We start from the raw sequence: 17,440 nt of genomic DNA, 5'->3' as shown, positions 1-17,440 counted from the left end.
AGTATAGTAGTCTGAACTGTAGTATAGTAGTCTGAACTGTAGTGTAGTAGTCTGAACTGTAGTATAGTAGTCTGAACTGTAGTGTAGTAGTCTGAACTGTAGTATAGTAGTCTGAACTGTAGTGTAGTAGTCTGAACTGTAGTATAGTAGTCTGAACTGTAGTATAGTAGTCTGAACTGTAGTGTAGTAGTCTGAACTGTAGTATCGTAGTCTGAACAGTAGTGTGGTAGTTTGAACTGTAGTGTAGTAGTCTGAACTGTAGTATAGTCTAAATTGTAGTGTAGTCTGAACTGTAGTATAGTAGTCTGAACTGTAGTATAGTAGTCTGAACTGTAGTGTAGTAGTCTGAACTGTAGTATAGTATTCTGAACTGTAGTGTAGTAGTCTGAACTGTAGTATAGTCTAAATTGTAGTGTAGTCTGAACTGTAGTATAGTAGTCTGAACTGTAGTATAGTAGTCTGAACTGTAGTGTAGTAGTCTGAACTGTAGTATAGTATTCTGAACTGTAGTGTAGTAGTCTGAACTGTAGTATAGTCTAAATTGTAGTGTAGTCTGAACTGTAGTATAGTAGTCTGAACTGTAGTATAGTAGTCTGAACTGTAGTGTAGTAGTCTGAACTGTAGTATAGTATTCTGAACTGTAGTGTAGTAGTCTGAACTGTAGTGTAGTAGTCTGAACTGTAGTATAGTAGTCTGAACTGTAGTGTAGTAGTCTGAACTGTAGTATAGTCTAAATTGTAGTGTAGTCTGAACTGTAGTATAGTAGTCTGAACTGTAGTATAGTAGTCTGAACTGTAGTGTAGTAGTCTGAACTGTAGTATAGTATTCTGAACTGTAGTGTAGTAGTCTGAACTGTAGTGTAGTAGTCTGAACTGTAGTATAGTAGTCTGAACTGTAGTATAGTAATCTGAACTGTAGTATAGTAGTCTGAACTGTAGTGTAGTAGTCTGAACTGTAGTGTAGTAGTCTGAACTGTAGTATAGTATTCTGAACTGTAGTGTAGTAGTCTGAACTGTAGTATATTAGTCTAAATTGTAGTGTAGTCTGAACTGTAGTATAGTAGTCTGAACTGTAGTGTAGTAGTCTGAACTGTAGTATAGTCTAAATTGTAGTGTAGTCTGAACTGTAGTATAGTAGTCTGAACTGTAGTATAGTAGTCTGAACTGTAGTGTAGTAGTCTGAACTGTAGTATAGTATTCTGAACTGTAGTGTAGTAGTCTGAACTGTAGTATAGTAGTCTGAACTGTAGTGTAGTAGTCTGAACTGTAGTGTAGTAGTCTGAACTGTAGTATAGTATTCTGAACTGTAGTGTAGTAGTCTGAACTGTAGTATAGTAGTCTGAACTGTAGTGTAGTAGTCTGAACTGTAGTGTAGTAGTCTGAACTGTAGTATAGTAGTCTGAACTGTATTATAGTAGTCTGAACTGTAGTATAGTAGTCTGAACTGTAGTGTAGTAGTCTGAACTGTAGTATAGTAGTCTGAACTGTAGTATAGTAATCTGAACTGTAGTATAGTAGTCTGAACTGTAGTATAGTAGTCTGAACTGTAGTGTAGTAGTCTGAACTGTAGTGTAGTAGTCTGAACTGTAGTGTAGTAGTCTGAACTGTAGTGTAGTAGTCTGAACTGTAGTAGTCTGAACTGTAGTGTGGTAATTAGAACTGTAGTGTAGTAGTCTGACACATATGGACACATTCTGATACATTTTCACAATATTTTTTTCCCCCTCCAACTTTGTGTCTTTAAAGTTTTCGTTTTCTTTTGTTTGAAGTCTTTATGAGTTAAAGGATCTCAGTGGTGTGAATATTGGTTGCTAGGATATGTTTGCTGCAATAGCTGAGAACAGTTTTGTGGTGGAGAATGGGAGGCCTGAGACTGATGACTAGTAGTTTTACTCCGTTTACGTGACGCTGCGGTGCTTGTTGCTGATCTTCTCTTCTGATCAGTGTTGTGATTCGCTGGGCCCTGTGGTGGCTCTGCCTCCCTATTGGTCCCTTTGATCTACAAGTTAATTTCAGGTGCAGGCCCTTACCAGAGCACCCAGCACAACACAGCGCCACCATCAGTTCAGAGTCTGTCATTACGCCCTCAAAGTCCCCAAAAATATGGGTGAAAATATCGATTTCTTTTTTAAAAACGGGAATCTTAGTTATTAAGCAACAGTTTGTTTTTCAAGGTTCATGAGTGCCTTTCTCCACAGTTTGTTTTCAACAACAAATAAAATAAACTTCTGTCTAAATGTTAGATGTTTTGCCCTTGGCAGTAAAAGTAACAACAACAAAAAGTTTTCTAGTATATTCTTCTTTTCAAAAGTCCCTGCAGCGTTCAGTGAGAAACCCCATTTGTTGGTTTATTTTCTGCGGGGTTGGAGAGGAAAGGGGGAGAAGGTGGGGTGGAGCGAAGAGAGGAAGGAACTAGTAACTAGGGTGAGAAGATGAAAGGGATGAGGAGGAGAAGGGGAGGAGAGTCAGTGAGAGAGAAAGAGTCAGCCAGTCCTCCATCCCAGTCCAGGAGGGCTGTTACCTCTTGCCCATCTCGTTCTGTCTCAGGAACTGGATGTTGGTGCTGCTGTCAGCCAGTTCTGGGTACTGTTCCACGGGTAAAACATAATACCCATCATACCCCTGTACCCTCCCCGCGGTCAGCAGCTGCTGCTTCTCTCCCTCCGTCCACAGCCGGCTCCCCTCCTTCCCATCCTTGGCCCTCTGCCGCTCCCTCAGCCAGGCCCCAGCCAGGGCCCTCTGCCGGGCTAGTTCCAGCAGCCTCACCCTCTCCTCATCCACCACGTCCAGCGCTAGCCCATACCGCACGCTGAGGGTTAACGACGGCACCGCAAACTCCACTGTGGCGCCGCGCCGCGACCTCCCGCTCACAGTCACGTTGATCCCGCTCTCCAGCGCCTTGCGTCCGTTGGTCAGCCCCAGCGCCAGTAAATCACTATCGGCCGAACCGACTTTAACGAAGAAGTGACAGTCATGTCCGGCCTGCGTGTAGTGCGTTCCATCCAGGTAGATGGCGCCATTGAGGACTAAGGACACTTTCCGGCTGTCGTCGGTTGCCATGGAGCTAACTGCCGCCACCACACGTCCTTCCTTCAGCGCTAGCATCACTCCCCGGCCGATGATGGGTGTTGATGTGCCGAACCAGTGTCCGGGCTTGTCGCGGCGGTCGCGGGGGTCCTTGTTAAGGAGCCGTCCCTCCAGGGCCATGAAGGCCTGGTTGTGGCGCTCCGCTGCCTGCTGCACCCCCGTTATCAGCTACAGGAGAGACAGGGGTAGAAGAGGGGTTAAAGGTCACTGGTCAAGCAGAAGAATGCAGACGAGGATACACTTATACTGTTTGGTTTACAGCTATTCTCATCTATTAATGTCCAGATTTCCCTGTAATCATTGAAGGTTCATATTAGTGATCCCACAGTATCTTCAATGTCTCATCCGGCTCTGAGAGAAAGAGAGAGGACCAGTTTTCTGTAATAGCAGGCCTCATTTAGCTCGCAGACAGTATGTTTCAGATTCTGTTTAACATAGAATAAGTACAGGCTGTCCCAGGCCTTCTCACCTGTCCGTTTTCACAGTCCTTGCTGGCCTGCAGCTCGTAGGGAGGCTCCACGAAGTAGAGGGTGTGACGGGGGAACCCTGGAATGATGTTACTGAGCTGGAAACCAAACATCACCAGCCAACTCTTCACGTCTGGGGAGCAAAGACAACATAGTAAAAAAAATTGTTTTAATACAGCTAGCAAGTCATAGAAATATTTGAAAATGTTAAGAAGTTTGAAAATGCTATAATAATCTGTGTAGCATTAGGGAACATATTTTAAGTGTAGTAAAATATTGTATGTATTTTTTGGGATGTTCTTCGAATCTAAATGACAAAAGAACAAAGAGAACCACAGTACACAGTGACAATGATAACACATCTCCCCCCTCAGCTCTCTCTCCTTTACCTGTAATAACAATAATGTGTTTTATGAAGCGCTTTTCAAGGATCCAAAGACGCTCTACCTGTGACGTAGTTCTTGATGTCCAACACGTCGCTGAGGGGGTTGTTGTTCTTGAACATGTACAGGTTGAAGGGTGCAGGGTCCTTGCCGATCTTGGGCCAGCTGGCATAGTCTGGCGAGGTCCAGCGGCCTGCCAGGACGTCATAGTCCCTCTGGGTGAAGTGGACCAGCTTGGTCAGGGTGTCATAGAGACCACCATGGAAGCCAACCACCAGCTGGAACTCTGGGTTAGAGTCCAGGTACACCTCCCCGTACGCTGTGTACTGCACCTGGAGGTCACAACAAACACAGGTGCATGTTTCACTTCAATTCACTACAACTTTATCCCCTCTGGGGCAAATAGGAAAGACAAAGTTGGGTTACTTGGTCAGTTTTTGTATTTTTAATTTGAACAATCAAATGTACCTCTCTGGACATCAAGTACCAATTTATCTTTTCTTATCTTAACATGTGGATAACGGGCCTTGAGATATTTAACAATCATGCAACAAAAATAATGATAATTAATAGTATTTTTATTACTGTCATCTTGATTACCTGTTTGATCATCTGTCCGTTGCTGCTGAAGACAGCCAGTGGTGTTCCTGTGTTGTCTGAGGCGATGTAATACTCCTCTCCACTACTCACCTCCATAGCAAACAGATGACCCTGAGGGGAAGCAGTACGGGCTTTACATCATAACTCACAGACAGTCACCATAACTCACAGTCACGTCACCATAACTCACAGTCACGTCACCATAACTCAGAGTCACGTCACCATAACTCACAGACAGTCACGTCACCATAACTCACAGACAGTCATGTCACCATAACTCACAGACAGTCACGTCACCATAACTCACAGACAGTCACGTCACCATAACTCACAGACAGTCACGTCACCATAACTCACAGACAGTCACGTCACCATAACTCACAGACAGTCACGTCACCATAATTCACAGACAGTCATGTCACCATAACTCACAGACAGTCACGTCACCATAACTCACAGACAGTCACGTCACCATAACTCACAGACAGTTACATCACCATAACTCACAGACAGTTACATCACCATAACTCACAGACAGTCACGTCCAGTGCTTAATTTGAGTAGGATCCTGCCAGAACAGGATCCAGCACCTTTTCATTTTGGACTGTTTTGTTCCGGAATCTATTTGGCCGGATTCGGTACCTCTCCTGGCATGAAAAATTATTTTATATCTTTATTAATTTTCCTGCCCCCACAAAAAAATGTAATGTGAAACAGTTTTTTTTTAGAGCCCAAGCCTAATATTCTAAGAGATGATTTGGGTTTGCCGGCCCGGATTTATGATTTGCGCAACATTGTAACCTATGTTTCAGACCAACGAGTGGCCGTGGCTGTGTGAGAAGTGCACCAGTATCTCTCACATAACTAGTGTGGTGTACCGCGGACAAGCCACCAGGGGGAGACTCGTCGAGGCCTGGTGACAGACAGAGTCTACATTACGCGTCTGAGGCTCCCTCTGCTGGCTGTGCCAGGTCTCGATGGGTCCTCCGGCCAGGACTAATTCAGGCTGATTTGAGGCTGGTGAGTAATCAAGGGGCTGATTGATCACCAGCCGTACGGGTCCCATAAAGCTGTCAGGAGGGCAGCACACGGGAGGGTTGGAGGTAGTAAGAGGTTGCTACTGGATAAATGTCCTCATGGTCTACTAGAACCAAGGGGCTCTGTGTTTTACCCCAGAGGAGACAGCTTTCCCCGGAGCCCAGAACGCGGTAATCCAGAAGAGGTCTCCTGGAGGAGACTGGTTTCTTTTCTTTTTCTTTAATGTTTTAAATAAACACCCTTGAAACTGAGGTATCACACTTGTGTTTGATCTGTGTAAACGTCTTGATCAAACCCCCTGGTCTGCCACAAGTGGTGGAGAATGAGGGAAAATCTGACAACGTGGTCAGACCAGGGTTGACGTTTAGGTAGTATCAGCATTGATGAGTTGATAGCTCAGTTCGTTCGGGCCCAACAAGCGCCACAGGACATTCAGGAAGGAACGCTGGAAGAACAGTGTCTACAGAAGCCTGCTTGAGGAAATCAGGAAGCTGTGAGGAGAAACACAGACTGAATCACAACCCAATCAGTTTTTATAATCAAGCTAATGGAGGATGACGACATCGAGACCTACCTCTGCACGTTAGAACGGACAGCACTATGGGAAGGATTGTCCAAGGCGAAGTGGGCAAGTCTGCTGGCCCCGTTCCGGTCCGGAGACGCCCAAAAGGTGTATTATTACCTCAACACTGAACAGGCGGCTAACTACGACTGTCTCAAGAGGGAGGTACTCAGCCGACACCGGTACAGCCTAGCCCGTCAGGCCCAACTTCTCTACAACTGGAGGTTCATGGCCGAATATTCCTCCCGAGCACAGATGAGCGACCTACTGCGCATCACCAGGGCATGGCTCCTAACCGACGTAGCCACCCTCCCCGTTATCGACAAAATCGGTCATGGATCACTTCTTACAGGCATGAAGAGGGCGGCAAGCCTTGGAGGACCTCTTGGGAGCCGCACCAGAATACCGAGGCCCTGCTGAAGGGGATGCAGGAGCCGTCGGAGGACATGGAAGGACGACCCCACCACCGTACAATCCGACAGTGAGCCGGGCTAAAGGACTGCAGACCCACGGAGAGACAGCCAGGGGAGAAGACTAAAGGAGGTGTTTTGAGTGTAGCGCCAGGGGACACCTTGCATGAAATTGCCTGGGTCGAGAGGAGTTGAGGCCCCAGAGACGAGTCGGGCAACGCAGTAAACTACTTCACCTCCTGTTGGACCCACAGCGAACCACAGCGAACCTGTGAAAGTCGACAGTCGTGACACCCAGGCTCTGTTGGATTCCGGGAGTGTGGTAATGCTCGTACAAGCACGCCTGCTGGCCCATCCGACTGACCGTGGTGAGGAGATGTCCGTCTCCTGTGTCCACGGTGAAACCAAGAGGTATTCGACCGGGCAGGCCACCATCGTAACGCCACAAGGGAGCTGCCAGATGGTGGTGGGTGCCGTACCTGAGTTGCCGGTATCCCTCCTCGTGGGAAGAGATTGTCCGATGTTCACAGCACTGTGGAGGCACGAGCTGGGAAAAAAAGTAAGAGCTGGCGACCGACGAGAGCAGGGATGGACCGTCACCTGCGTGGCCCGGAAGCATGCGGTTGCCAACCGCGTGTCTACGGACCCAGAGTCGGCGTCCAAGGGGGCGCCAGAACCATCCACACCTGGTGAACAACCGGAGGAGGAGCCTATACTCCCTCTCCTCGATTTTGAGGGACCTCTGAGGGGACAGTTTGGGACTGCCCAGTGGGACCATTTAGTGGGAAGTGATAGCAGTGGATGGCCAGCTTCTTCCAGGGGTGAGTGACTGGCGATACCCCCATTTCCAAATCAAAAATAACCTATTGTATCAGGTGTTGCTCAAAAAGGGGGAAGTCCGAGAGGTGCTGTTGCTGCCCCGCCGGTACGTCGGAACCATTATTCAGCTGGCCCACACCCATTTGTTGGGGGCGCACCTGGGAATGGAGAAGACCTGGGAAAGGATCACCGCCCGGTTCCGCTGTTCCGGGATGAGGCAGGCCATGGAAGTATATTGCCGCAGCTGCCCGGAGTGTCAAATCACCGCCTCAAAGCACACTTCCGGAACCTGCTGGTTCCCCTACTGATCATTGGAGTGCTGTTTGAACGCATCAATATGGACAGTGTGCCCCCTGATAAAAACATCCCGGTATATCCTGGTTATAGTAGATTATGCCACCCGATATCCCGAAGCCATTCCCGCTTCTCTTTTTCTGTTGTGCACAGGTCAGGGGCGAAGCATGGGAAAGCGGATACCCTATCGAGAAGGGAGACGTACATCGCACTGACGACCGCCCCCTCCCCGACAGGGCTAACGTCTTGATCAAACCCTCTGGTCTGACACACTAGAATGAGGAACTGCAACATCCCTGATACATTTAAATTCAAAAAACAAAAAACACTACGCAGACAAAGCAAGCCTTTCGCAATATTTCAAATACAATCGAGGGAAAACACAGGTTGGAAAGCAAATGGCTCCTGCTGAAAAGACTGTGCTGTAGGCTACCAAAATATTTGATCAACTTCCAAATACTGTTTTACAAAAGTGAGAGAGAGATAGGCTTTTGGCACGAGTGCATCGACAAGCACCAGTGAGTGAGCTGCGCATCATTGGGTGAGTCAGTGAAACTGGAAAGCATTTTTAGGACTATAATTTCATCCTCATATTGTAGCCTACAATATGTGTCTCCACACACCTAGGACTAGGCTATTGATGGATTCAAGACAAGGTCATTTTTGCCAGTGTCAAAGTAGCCTGCCATTTTGATAATTTGTGAGGTATTAAAAAAGATTCTGCTACAGTCTCCAGTCATCTAAAATTAAGTAGATTTGCATGAAATGTGTTTATAAAAGGCCAACATTTTTCTGGACCGTAAGCTACTAAAAATGTTTCCCAAAGTGCCTCTACTCTACTGCTCTATGCCACTACGCAAATGTGATGATATGCAATCCTTTATTATGAAGGGGATTTCTTTTCTCATGCGTTCTGGTACCTCAGAACTCTCCAGGTCACCCCCCTCTAGTGCTCACTTTTTGTTCAGGCACCTCACGATTGACAAATTAAGCCCTGGTGATGTCACCATAACTCACAGACAGTCACGTCACCATAACGTAATGATAGCATCACAAAAGCTTGGTTATATCACAACGATAACAAAGTCATAACACAATCACGATGAACAGTATTTATCAGATGTAGCCTGTAGATGAACACACTTTTCCCTAACAATTTGGTAGCCTTACCTGCAAGTCATAGTACAGTGAAGCGATATCTGAACTGGAGTGGTTAAATATATGTGTGACTCTAGCCGGGTGGTTCAGATCAGCGTAAAAGAACTGGAGGTGTTGTCCCAGACTGGTCCGAGTGGACACTCTCCTTCCCAGTCCGTCATAATGGTACTGGACGCTCCAGCCTCCCGGTAGCTTGCTATATGCTCTGAGGAGCTGGCCCTTGGAGTTGTAGTCGAAGACATCCGAGCCTCGCTGGCTCAGGAAGCCATCCTCATCAAGATGGTACTGCACGTCGCCCAGGCGCGTGATGCGGTCTCGGAGGTCGTAGCGGAGTGGCGTGAGGCGGGCGCTGTTCCCGGGGTTGAGGAGGTGCAGGTTACCGTTCAGGTCGTAGCTGTAGCGCCACGTGGACCAGTCATTCACCTGGAGGCATAGACAATGAAAAGAACTCTTTAAAAACACACCTGAAGTCAACTCTTTAATAAGTCAACTCTTTAATACCACACCTGAAGTCAACTCTTTAATATGTCAACTCTTTAAAAACACACCTGAAGTCAACTCTTTAATATGTCAACTCTTTAATACCACACCTGAAGTCAACTCTTTAATATGTCAACTCTTTAATACCACACCTGAAGTCAACTCTTTAATATGTCAACTCTTTAAAAACACACCTGAAGTCAACTCTTTAATATGTCAACTCTTTAATACCACACCTGAAGTCAACTCTTTAATATGTCAACTCTTTAATACCACACCTGAAGTCAACTCTTTAATATGTCATCTCTTTAAAAACACACCTGAAGTCAACTCTTTAATAACACAGGTGCGTAGCAGAATCAATGGCCTATGCTCCTTATAGAAGCCAAGGGCTTAAGTCAGGTAAGTCAACATAGGAAAATCATGTAAAGTGAAAAAGAATACCATACTGTGTGTATTTGCAAAGAACAACAACAATTAATCAAGTCTAAAGTTTCAGGAAGTGGTCTGTAGTAATCTTCTAGGATTGTGATTTGGTGCTCAACTACTGCAGGACTAGTATCTCACTGGTAATGTCAAATCTCCTACCTTCACCCCGCTGAGCTGTCCGTCCCCGTCATACTCATAGCGGTACTGTGTTGTGTTGGCGTACGGTCCTATCTTCAGCTCTCTCTTCACCACGCGTCCCATACTGTCGTACTGCACCGTCATCCAGTACATCAGGGACCTGAAGATCTCGTACTGCACCTCCTTGATGCGCCCGTGGGTGTCGAAGTGCTTGCTGAGGGTCATCACAGCCGTGGTTATGATCTGGTTGATGTCATAGTAGATCACACCAAACTTCCCAAAGTGTTCCACCTGTAGCCAAGATAAGAGTTAAGAGTTAAGTAAAATATTGTACAGAGGGTCTAGGTCCCACTTTAATCCAGTATAGGTGATTTATGCTCAATCTATCAACTGTAACTGACATCCTGCCAGGGGTTTGGTTGTGGCTGGAGTTAGGGTTAGGGTTGAGGTTGAAGCTAGGGTTAGGGTTGAGGCTGGAGTTAGGGTTGAGGTTGGAGTTAGGGTTGGGGTTGAGGTTGAAGCTAGGGTTAGGGTTGAGGTTGAAGCTAGGGTTAGGGTTGAGGCTGGAGTTAGGGTTAGGGTTGAGGCTGGAGTTAGCGTTAGGGTTGAGGCTGGAGTTAGGGTTAGGGTTGAGGCTGGAGTTAGGGTTAGGGTTGAGGTTGAAGCTAGGGTTAGGGTTGAGGCTGGAGTTAGGGTTAGGCTTGAGGCTGGAGTTAGGGTTAGGCTTGAGGCTGGAGTTAGAGTTGAGGTTGGAGTTAGGGTTGAGGCTGGAGTTAGCGTTAGGGTTGAGGCTGGAGTTAGGGTTAGGGTTGAGGCTGGAGTTAGGGTTAGGGTTGAGGTTGAAGCTAAGGTTAGGATTGAGGCTGGAGTTAGGGTTGAGGGTTGAGTTAGGGTTGAGGTTGAGGTTGAAGCTAGGGTTAGGGTTGAGGTTGAAGCTAGGGTTAGGGTTGAGGTTGAAGCGAGGGTTAGGGTTTTTATATATTTTTTATTTCACCTTTATTTAACTAGGCAAGTCAGTAAAGAACAAATTTTTACTTACAATGACGGCCTACCCTGGCCAAACCTTAACCCGGATGACGCTGGGTCAATTGTGCGCCACCCTATGGGACTCCCAATCACGGCCGGTTGTGATATAGACTGGAATCGAACCAGGGTCTGTAGTGATGCCTCTAGCACTGAGATGCAGCGCCTTAGACCGCTGCGCCACTCGGGAGCACCACAGAAAAAGGGTTGAGGCTGGAGCAAGTGTTAAGGTTGAGATTGGAGCTGGAGCTAGTGTTAGGGTTGAGACTGGAGCTAGTGTTAGGGTTGAGGCTGGAGCTAGTGTTAGGGTTGAGACTGGAGCTAGTGTTAGGGTTGAGACTGGAGCTGGAGCTAGTGTTAGGGTTGAGACTGGAGCTAGTGTTAGGGTTGAGACTGGAGCTAGTGTTAGGGTTGAGACTGGAGCTGGAGCTAGTGTTAGGGTTGAGACTGGAGCTAGTGTTAGGGTTGTGGCTGGAGCTAGTGTTAGGTTTGAGGCTGGAGCTAGTGTTAGGGTTGAGGCTGGAGCTGGAGCTGGAGCTAGTGTTAGGGTTGAGGCTGGAGCTAGTGTTAGGGTTGAGGCTGGAGCTAGTGTTAGGGTTGAGGCTGGAGCTAGTGTTAAGGTTGAGGCTGGAGCGGGTGTTAGGGTTGAGGCTGGAGCTAGTGTTAGGGTTGAGGCTGGAGCTGGAGCTAGTGTTAGGGTTGAGGCTGGAGCTGGAGCTACTGTTAGGGTTGAGGCTGGAGCTAGTGTTAGGGTTGAAGCTGGAGCTAGTGTTAGGGTTGAGGCTGGAGCTAGTGTTAAGGTTGAGGCTGGAGCGGGTGTTAGGGTTGAGGCTGGAGCTAGTGTTAGATTTGAGGCTGGAGCTGGAGCTAGTGTTAGGGTTGAGGCTGGAGCTAGTGTTAGGGTTGAGGCTGGAGCTAGTGTTAGGTTTGAGGCTGGAGCTAGTGTTAGGGTTGAAACTGGAGCAAGTGTTAGGGTTGAGGCTGGAGCTAGTGTTAGGGTTGAGGCTGGAGCTAGTGTTAGAGTTGAGTCTGGAGCTGGAGCTAGTGTTAGGGTTGAAGCTGGAGCTAGTGTTAGGGTTGAGGCTGGAGCTGGAGCTAGTGTCAGTGTTGAGGCTGGAGCTAGTGTTAGGGTTGAGGCTGGAGCTAGTGTTAGGGTTGAAACTGGAGCAAGTGTTAGGGTTGAAACTGGAGCAAGTGTTAGGGTTGAGGCTGGAACTAGTGTTAAGGTTGAGGCTGGAGCTAGTGTTAGGGTTGAGGCTGGAGCTAGTGTTAGGGTTGAGGCTGGAGCTGGAGCTAGTGTTAGGGTTGAAGCTGGAGCTAGTATTAGGGTTGAGGCTGGAGCTGGAGCTAGTGTCAGTGTTGAGGCTGGAGCTAGTGTTAGGGTTGAGGCTGGAGCTAGTGTTAGGGTTGAAACTGGAGCAAGTGTTAGGGTTGAGGCTGGAACTAGTGTTCAGGTTGAGGCTGGAGCTAGTGTTAGGTTTGAGGCTGGAGCTAGTGTCAGGTTTGAGGCTGGAGCTAGTGTTAGGGTTGAAACTGGAGCAAGTGTTAGGGTTGAGGCTGGAGCTAGTGTTAGGGTTGAGGCTGGAGCTAGTGTTAGGGTTGAGGCTGGAGCTGGAGCTAGTGTTAGGGTTGAAGCTGGAGCTAGTGTTAGGGTTGAGGCTGGAGCAAGTGTTAGGGTTGAGGCTGGAGCTGGAGCTAGTGTTAGGGTTGAGGCTGGAGCTAGTGTTAGGGTTGAAACTGGAGCAAGTGTTAGGGTTGAGGCTGGAACTAGTGTTAAGGTTGAGGCTGGAGCTAGTGTTAGGGTTGAGGCTGGAGCTAGTGCTAGGGTTGAGGCTGGAGCTAGTGCTAGGGTTGAGGCTGGAGCTAGTGTTAGGGTTGAGGCTGGAGCTAGTGCTAGGGTTGAGGCTGGAGCTAGTGCTAGGGTTGAGGCTGGAGCTAGTGCTAGGGTTGAGGCTGGAGCTGGAGCTAGTGTTAGGGTTGAGGCTGGAGCTGGAGCTAGTGTTAGGGTTGAAGCTGGAGCTAGTGTTAGGGTTGAGGCTGGAGCTAGTGTTAGGGTTGAGGCTGGAGCTAGTGTTAGGGTTGAGGCTGGAGCTGGAGCTAGTGTTAGGGTTGAAGCTGGAGCTAGTGTTAGGGTTGAGGCTGGAGCTAGTGTTAGGGTTGAGGCTGGAGCTAGTGTTAGGGTTGAGGCTGGAGCTAGTGTTAGGGTTGAGACTGGAGCTGGAGCTAGTGTTAGGCTTGAGGCTGGAGCTGGAGCTAGTGTTAGGGTTGAAGCTGGAGCTGGAGCTAGTGTTAGGGTTGAGGCTGGAGCTAGTGTTAGGGTTGAGACTGGAGCTAGTGTTAGGGTTGAGGCTGGAGCTAGTGTTAGGGTTGAGGCTGGAGCTAGTGTTAGGGTTTAGGCTGGAGCTAGTGTTAGGGTTGAAGCTGGTGCTAGTTTTAGGGTTGAGGCTGGGGCTAGTGTTAGGGTTGAGACTGGAGCTGGAGCTAGTGTTAGGGTTGAGGCTGGAGCTGGAGCTAGTGTTATGGTTGAGACTGGAGCTAGTGTTAAGGTTGAGACTGGAGCTAGTGTTAGGGATGAGGCTGGAGCTAGTGTTAGGGTTGAGGCTGGAGCTAGTGTTAGGGTTGAAGCTGGTGCTAGTTTTAGGGTTGAGGCTGGGGCTAGTGTTAGGGTTGAGACTGGAGCTGGAGCTAGTGTTAGGGTTGAGGCTGGAGCTGGAGCTAGTGTTAGGGTTGAGACTGGAGCTAGTGTTAAGGTTGAGGCTGGAGCTAGTGTTAGGGATGAGGCTGGAGCTAGTGTTAAGGTTGAGGCTGGAGCTAGTGTTAGGGTTTGGGTTGTGGCTGGAGTTAGGGTTAAGATTGAGGCTAGAGCTAGGAATAAACTGTGATGTGGAAATGAAGCTAGAGTTAGGGTTAGGTTTGAGGCTTAAGGTTAGGGTTAAACTGGGGTGTGGACATTAAGCTAGGGTTAATCTTGAGGCTTAAGGTTAGAGTTAAACTGGGATGTGGACAGGGTTAGGGTAAGGGCTGTGGTTGAAGTTAGGGTTAGGGTTTAGGGTTAAACCAAGATATGGACATGATGCTAGGTTTATGGGTTAGGGTTGAGGCTAAGGTTGAAGTTAGGGTTAAGGTTGAGGGTTAGGTTTACGGGGGTTTCTGTTTATGCTGGTATCAAACCTTGGGTTGCACGTGCCTATTGCAACTTTCTGACCTGTTTCTATATTGTACATCCGACCGGTCTGAAGTTAGGGTTAGGGTTGTGGCTGGAGCTAGGGTTAGGGTTAGTACTGTAGTCATCTACCCACCTTTCCAGAGATCTCGTCATAGCGGTAGAGGTCCACAGGCAGAGGAGTCTCACTGATGACTGGCTTCATACTAGCGATACGGAAGCTGTTGTCGTGGTACGTGTAGTCAAACCTAGCATTCACCATCCCCTCTTCACTGAACCGGTAGATCTGCTTGTCGATCAGCGGACCCATCTTACGGTAACGTATCGTACAGGAGAACCCTCCGCTCTGTAAGTTCACCATCTTCAGAACCCCAGCCGTCTCGTCGTAACCGAACGTCACCGTGGTGCTGTCGTAGAGGATCTCAGCTAGCTTGGCCAGCTTGCCGTACTTGTAGAGGACACGTCGGCCGGTGCCGAGGTAGTGGGTGGCCTTGGGGCGGCCGTCTTCGCTGAAGTCATGGATGATGGAGGCGTTGCTCTCTGGAGGGTTGTAGGTGTTGCGGATGTAACCGATAGAGACGTGGGTGAACATGGTGTGGCGGGCTACACTAGGCATGGTGACGGCTGTGATGCGCCCCGAGGTGTCAAACTCAAATATGTACTGTCTCTGGCTCTGTAGGAGAAGGACCATGGACTGGAGAGAGAGAAGGAGGGAGAGAAGTGGAGAGGGAACATAAGTCATCATCACTAGCATCATTTTATGCACTTTTCACTTCTCTCAATCAGCTTGTCATTGCTATTCCTGCTGCCTGTACAGTAGGTAATGTCTCACAGGTGCTATGATGCCTTCACTTTATCTAGGTAGCTATAGCTCCACACAGATAAGATCAACAGTACAAGTACCAGTAACAGTAGCAGTACCAGTAACAGTAGCAGTAACAGTAGCAGTACCAGTAACAGTAACAGTACCAGTAACAGTAACAGTAGCAGTAACAGTACCAGTAGCAGTACCAGTAGCAGTACCAGTACCAGTAGCAGTACCAGTAACAGTACCAGTAACAGTAGCAGTACCAGTAGCAGTACCAGTAACAGTAGCAGTACCAGTAACAGTACCAGTAACAGTAGCAGTAACAGTGGCAGTACCAGTAACAGTACCAGTACCAGTACCAGTAACAGTACCAGTAAGAGTAGCAGTAACAGTAGCAGTACCAGTAACAGTAGCAGTAACAGTGGCAGTACCAGTAACAGTACCAGTACCACTACCAGTAACAGTACCAGTAAGAGTAGCAGTAGCAGTACCAGTACCAGTACCAGTAAAAGTACCAGTAGCAGTTGCAGTATCAGTACCAGTAAAAGTACCAGTAGCAGTTGCAGTATCAGTACCAGTACAGACCATTAGCAGTACCAGTACCAGACAGTACTATGTCCTCACCTTATCCAGATAACTATAGCTCCACACCTTGCCGTCTATGAACGACCGTGACAGAATACGTCCCTGAGGGTCAAACTCTGTCTTCTCGCTCATACTGCCCCTCTGCAGCCCCACCAGCTGACCCGTGGTCGAGTACGACACGTTCACCACTGCCAGGCTGCTGCTAGGCAACCACATGGCGGGCCGGCCCTGCATGTCGTACATGATGCGGAGCGTGAACTTGCGGTGGTCGTCATAGATCTTCTCCGTCCGAGTGTTGCGGTCGAAGTCGATGGAGAGGAGGTTACGACCATGTGCCTGGAAGAAGATAGAGAGTGATGTCATCTCTGTAGGCAGAGTAAGTGATGTCATCTCTACACATAGTCAGTGATGCCATCTCTATACACAGAGTAAGTGATGTCATCTCTGTAGGCAGAGTAAGTGATGTCATCTTTACACATAGTCAGTGATGTCATATCTGTAGGCAGAGTCAGTGATGTCATCTCTACACATAGTCAGTGATGTCATCTCTGTAGGCAGAGTCAGTGATGTCATCTTTACACACCGAGCAAGGGATGTCATCTCTGTAGGCAGAGTCAGTGATGTCACCTCTACACACAGAATAAGTGCTGTCATCTCTGTAGGCAGAGTGAGTGACGTCATCTTTACACATAGAGTAAGTGATGTCATCTCTAATGACTAAATTACACACAGAAAGGAAGTGAGGTTATCAGCTCACCCTGAGCTTCCTGCCAAAAACAGTGACCTTCCCCTTGGTCTGTTCCTTGCGGAGCCGCCACTCGATGGAGTTGAGTCCGTTGTCTGTGGGTAGTGTGATGTTCCGACGGCCGATTGTAGGACTGACCGACCCGGCCAGGATGTGGGGCTCAGTGTGGAAGCTGATGCCCATCCCATTGGCATACATCACCCGCAGGGTGCCGTTGTTACACAGTTGGTAGCTGTTCCTCACCTGGTCTGTAGGGGGCGATAGGGACAAGGAGAGAGAAGGGAGTTATATGAGTTGGCTCCTCTGCTGGCATCTTCCTGTGTTATGTTTATATGCTGAAAAAAGATCAAGTCGCAGATTAAATTGAAATGGATTTCTGTTGCCCTTCACAAGCAGAATTCCTTCCCTGAACAAAAAAAACGAACAATTTGTTGTATGATTTGTTTGGCAACTTGTCAGTATCGTTTCTGATCAGCAAACTCCACACTCAGAGTGAACCATAATAAAAGTAGAACTGCGTCTGGTCTATAGAACAGCTTGCAACCTTGCTAAATGAATAATCTGTCACTCTGTCAATTCAGCGTTTCTATCCCCCACTCAAACACCCACAAACATGTACACAAAACAAAACAGTATCTGATGTGGCATAGCCTCTGGAAAGACAGTGTCTGATGTGGCATAGCCTCTGGAAAGACAGTATCTGATGTGGCATAGCCTCTGGAAAGACAGTATCTGATGTGGCATAGCCTCTGGAAAGACAGTGTCTGATGTGACATAGCCTCTGGAAAGACAGTATCTGATGTGGCATAGCCTCTGGAAAGACAGTATCTGATGTGGCGTAGCCTCTGGAAAGACAGTATCTGATGTGGCATAGCCTCTGGAAAGACAGTATCTGATGTGGCATAGCCTCTGGAAAGACAGTATCTGATGTGGCATAGCCTCTGGAAAGACAGTGTCTGATGTGGCATAGCCTCTGGAAAGACAGTGTCTGATGTGGCATAGCCTCTGGAAAGACAGTGTCTGATGTGACATAGCCTCTGGAAAGACAGTATCTGATGTGGCATAGCCTCTGGAAAGACAGTGTCTGATGTGGCATAGCCTCTGGAAAGACAGTGTCTGATGTGACATAGCCTCTGGAAAGACAGTATCTGATGTGGCATAGCCTCTGGAAAGACAGTATCTGATGTGGCATAGCCTCTGGAAAGACAGTGTCTGATGTGACATAGCCTCTGGAAAGACAGTATCTGATGTG

At 47.9% G+C, this 17,440-nt stretch overlaps 1 protein-coding gene across 1 annotated transcript in view; it reads right to left on the bottom strand.

Moving 5' to 3' along the window:
- Positions 1-445: 445 nt before the first annotated feature.
- LOC139572666 (teneurin-2-like) overlaps positions 446-17,440 on the bottom strand; it is an 85,043-nt gene continuing 68,048 nt past the window's right edge. Inside the window, exons 23-31 of the mRNA XM_071395344.1 lie at positions 16,201-16,436; positions 15,483-15,779; positions 14,187-14,744; positions 9,886-10,155; positions 8,830-9,240; positions 4,537-4,647; positions 4,001-4,268; positions 3,556-3,686; positions 446-3,254 (exon numbers count right to left, since the gene is read on the bottom strand). Coding sequence (XP_071251445.1) covers positions 2,517-3,254; positions 3,556-3,686; positions 4,001-4,268; positions 4,537-4,647; positions 8,830-9,240; positions 9,886-10,155; positions 14,187-14,744; positions 15,483-15,779; positions 16,201-16,436 — 3,020 coding nt within the window. The 3' untranslated portion in view covers positions 446-2,516. The remainder of the gene's footprint in view (positions 3,255-3,555; positions 3,687-4,000; positions 4,269-4,536; positions 4,648-8,829; positions 9,241-9,885; positions 10,156-14,186; positions 14,745-15,482; positions 15,780-16,200; positions 16,437-17,440) is intronic.

This window comes from Salvelinus alpinus, chromosome 4 (genome assembly GCF_045679555.1).
Source record: "Salvelinus alpinus chromosome 4, SLU_Salpinus.1, whole genome shotgun sequence".
Taxonomy (NCBI): domain Eukaryota; kingdom Metazoa; phylum Chordata; class Actinopteri; order Salmoniformes; family Salmonidae; genus Salvelinus; species Salvelinus alpinus.
This window is presented reverse-complemented; position numbering and strand designations above follow the sequence as displayed.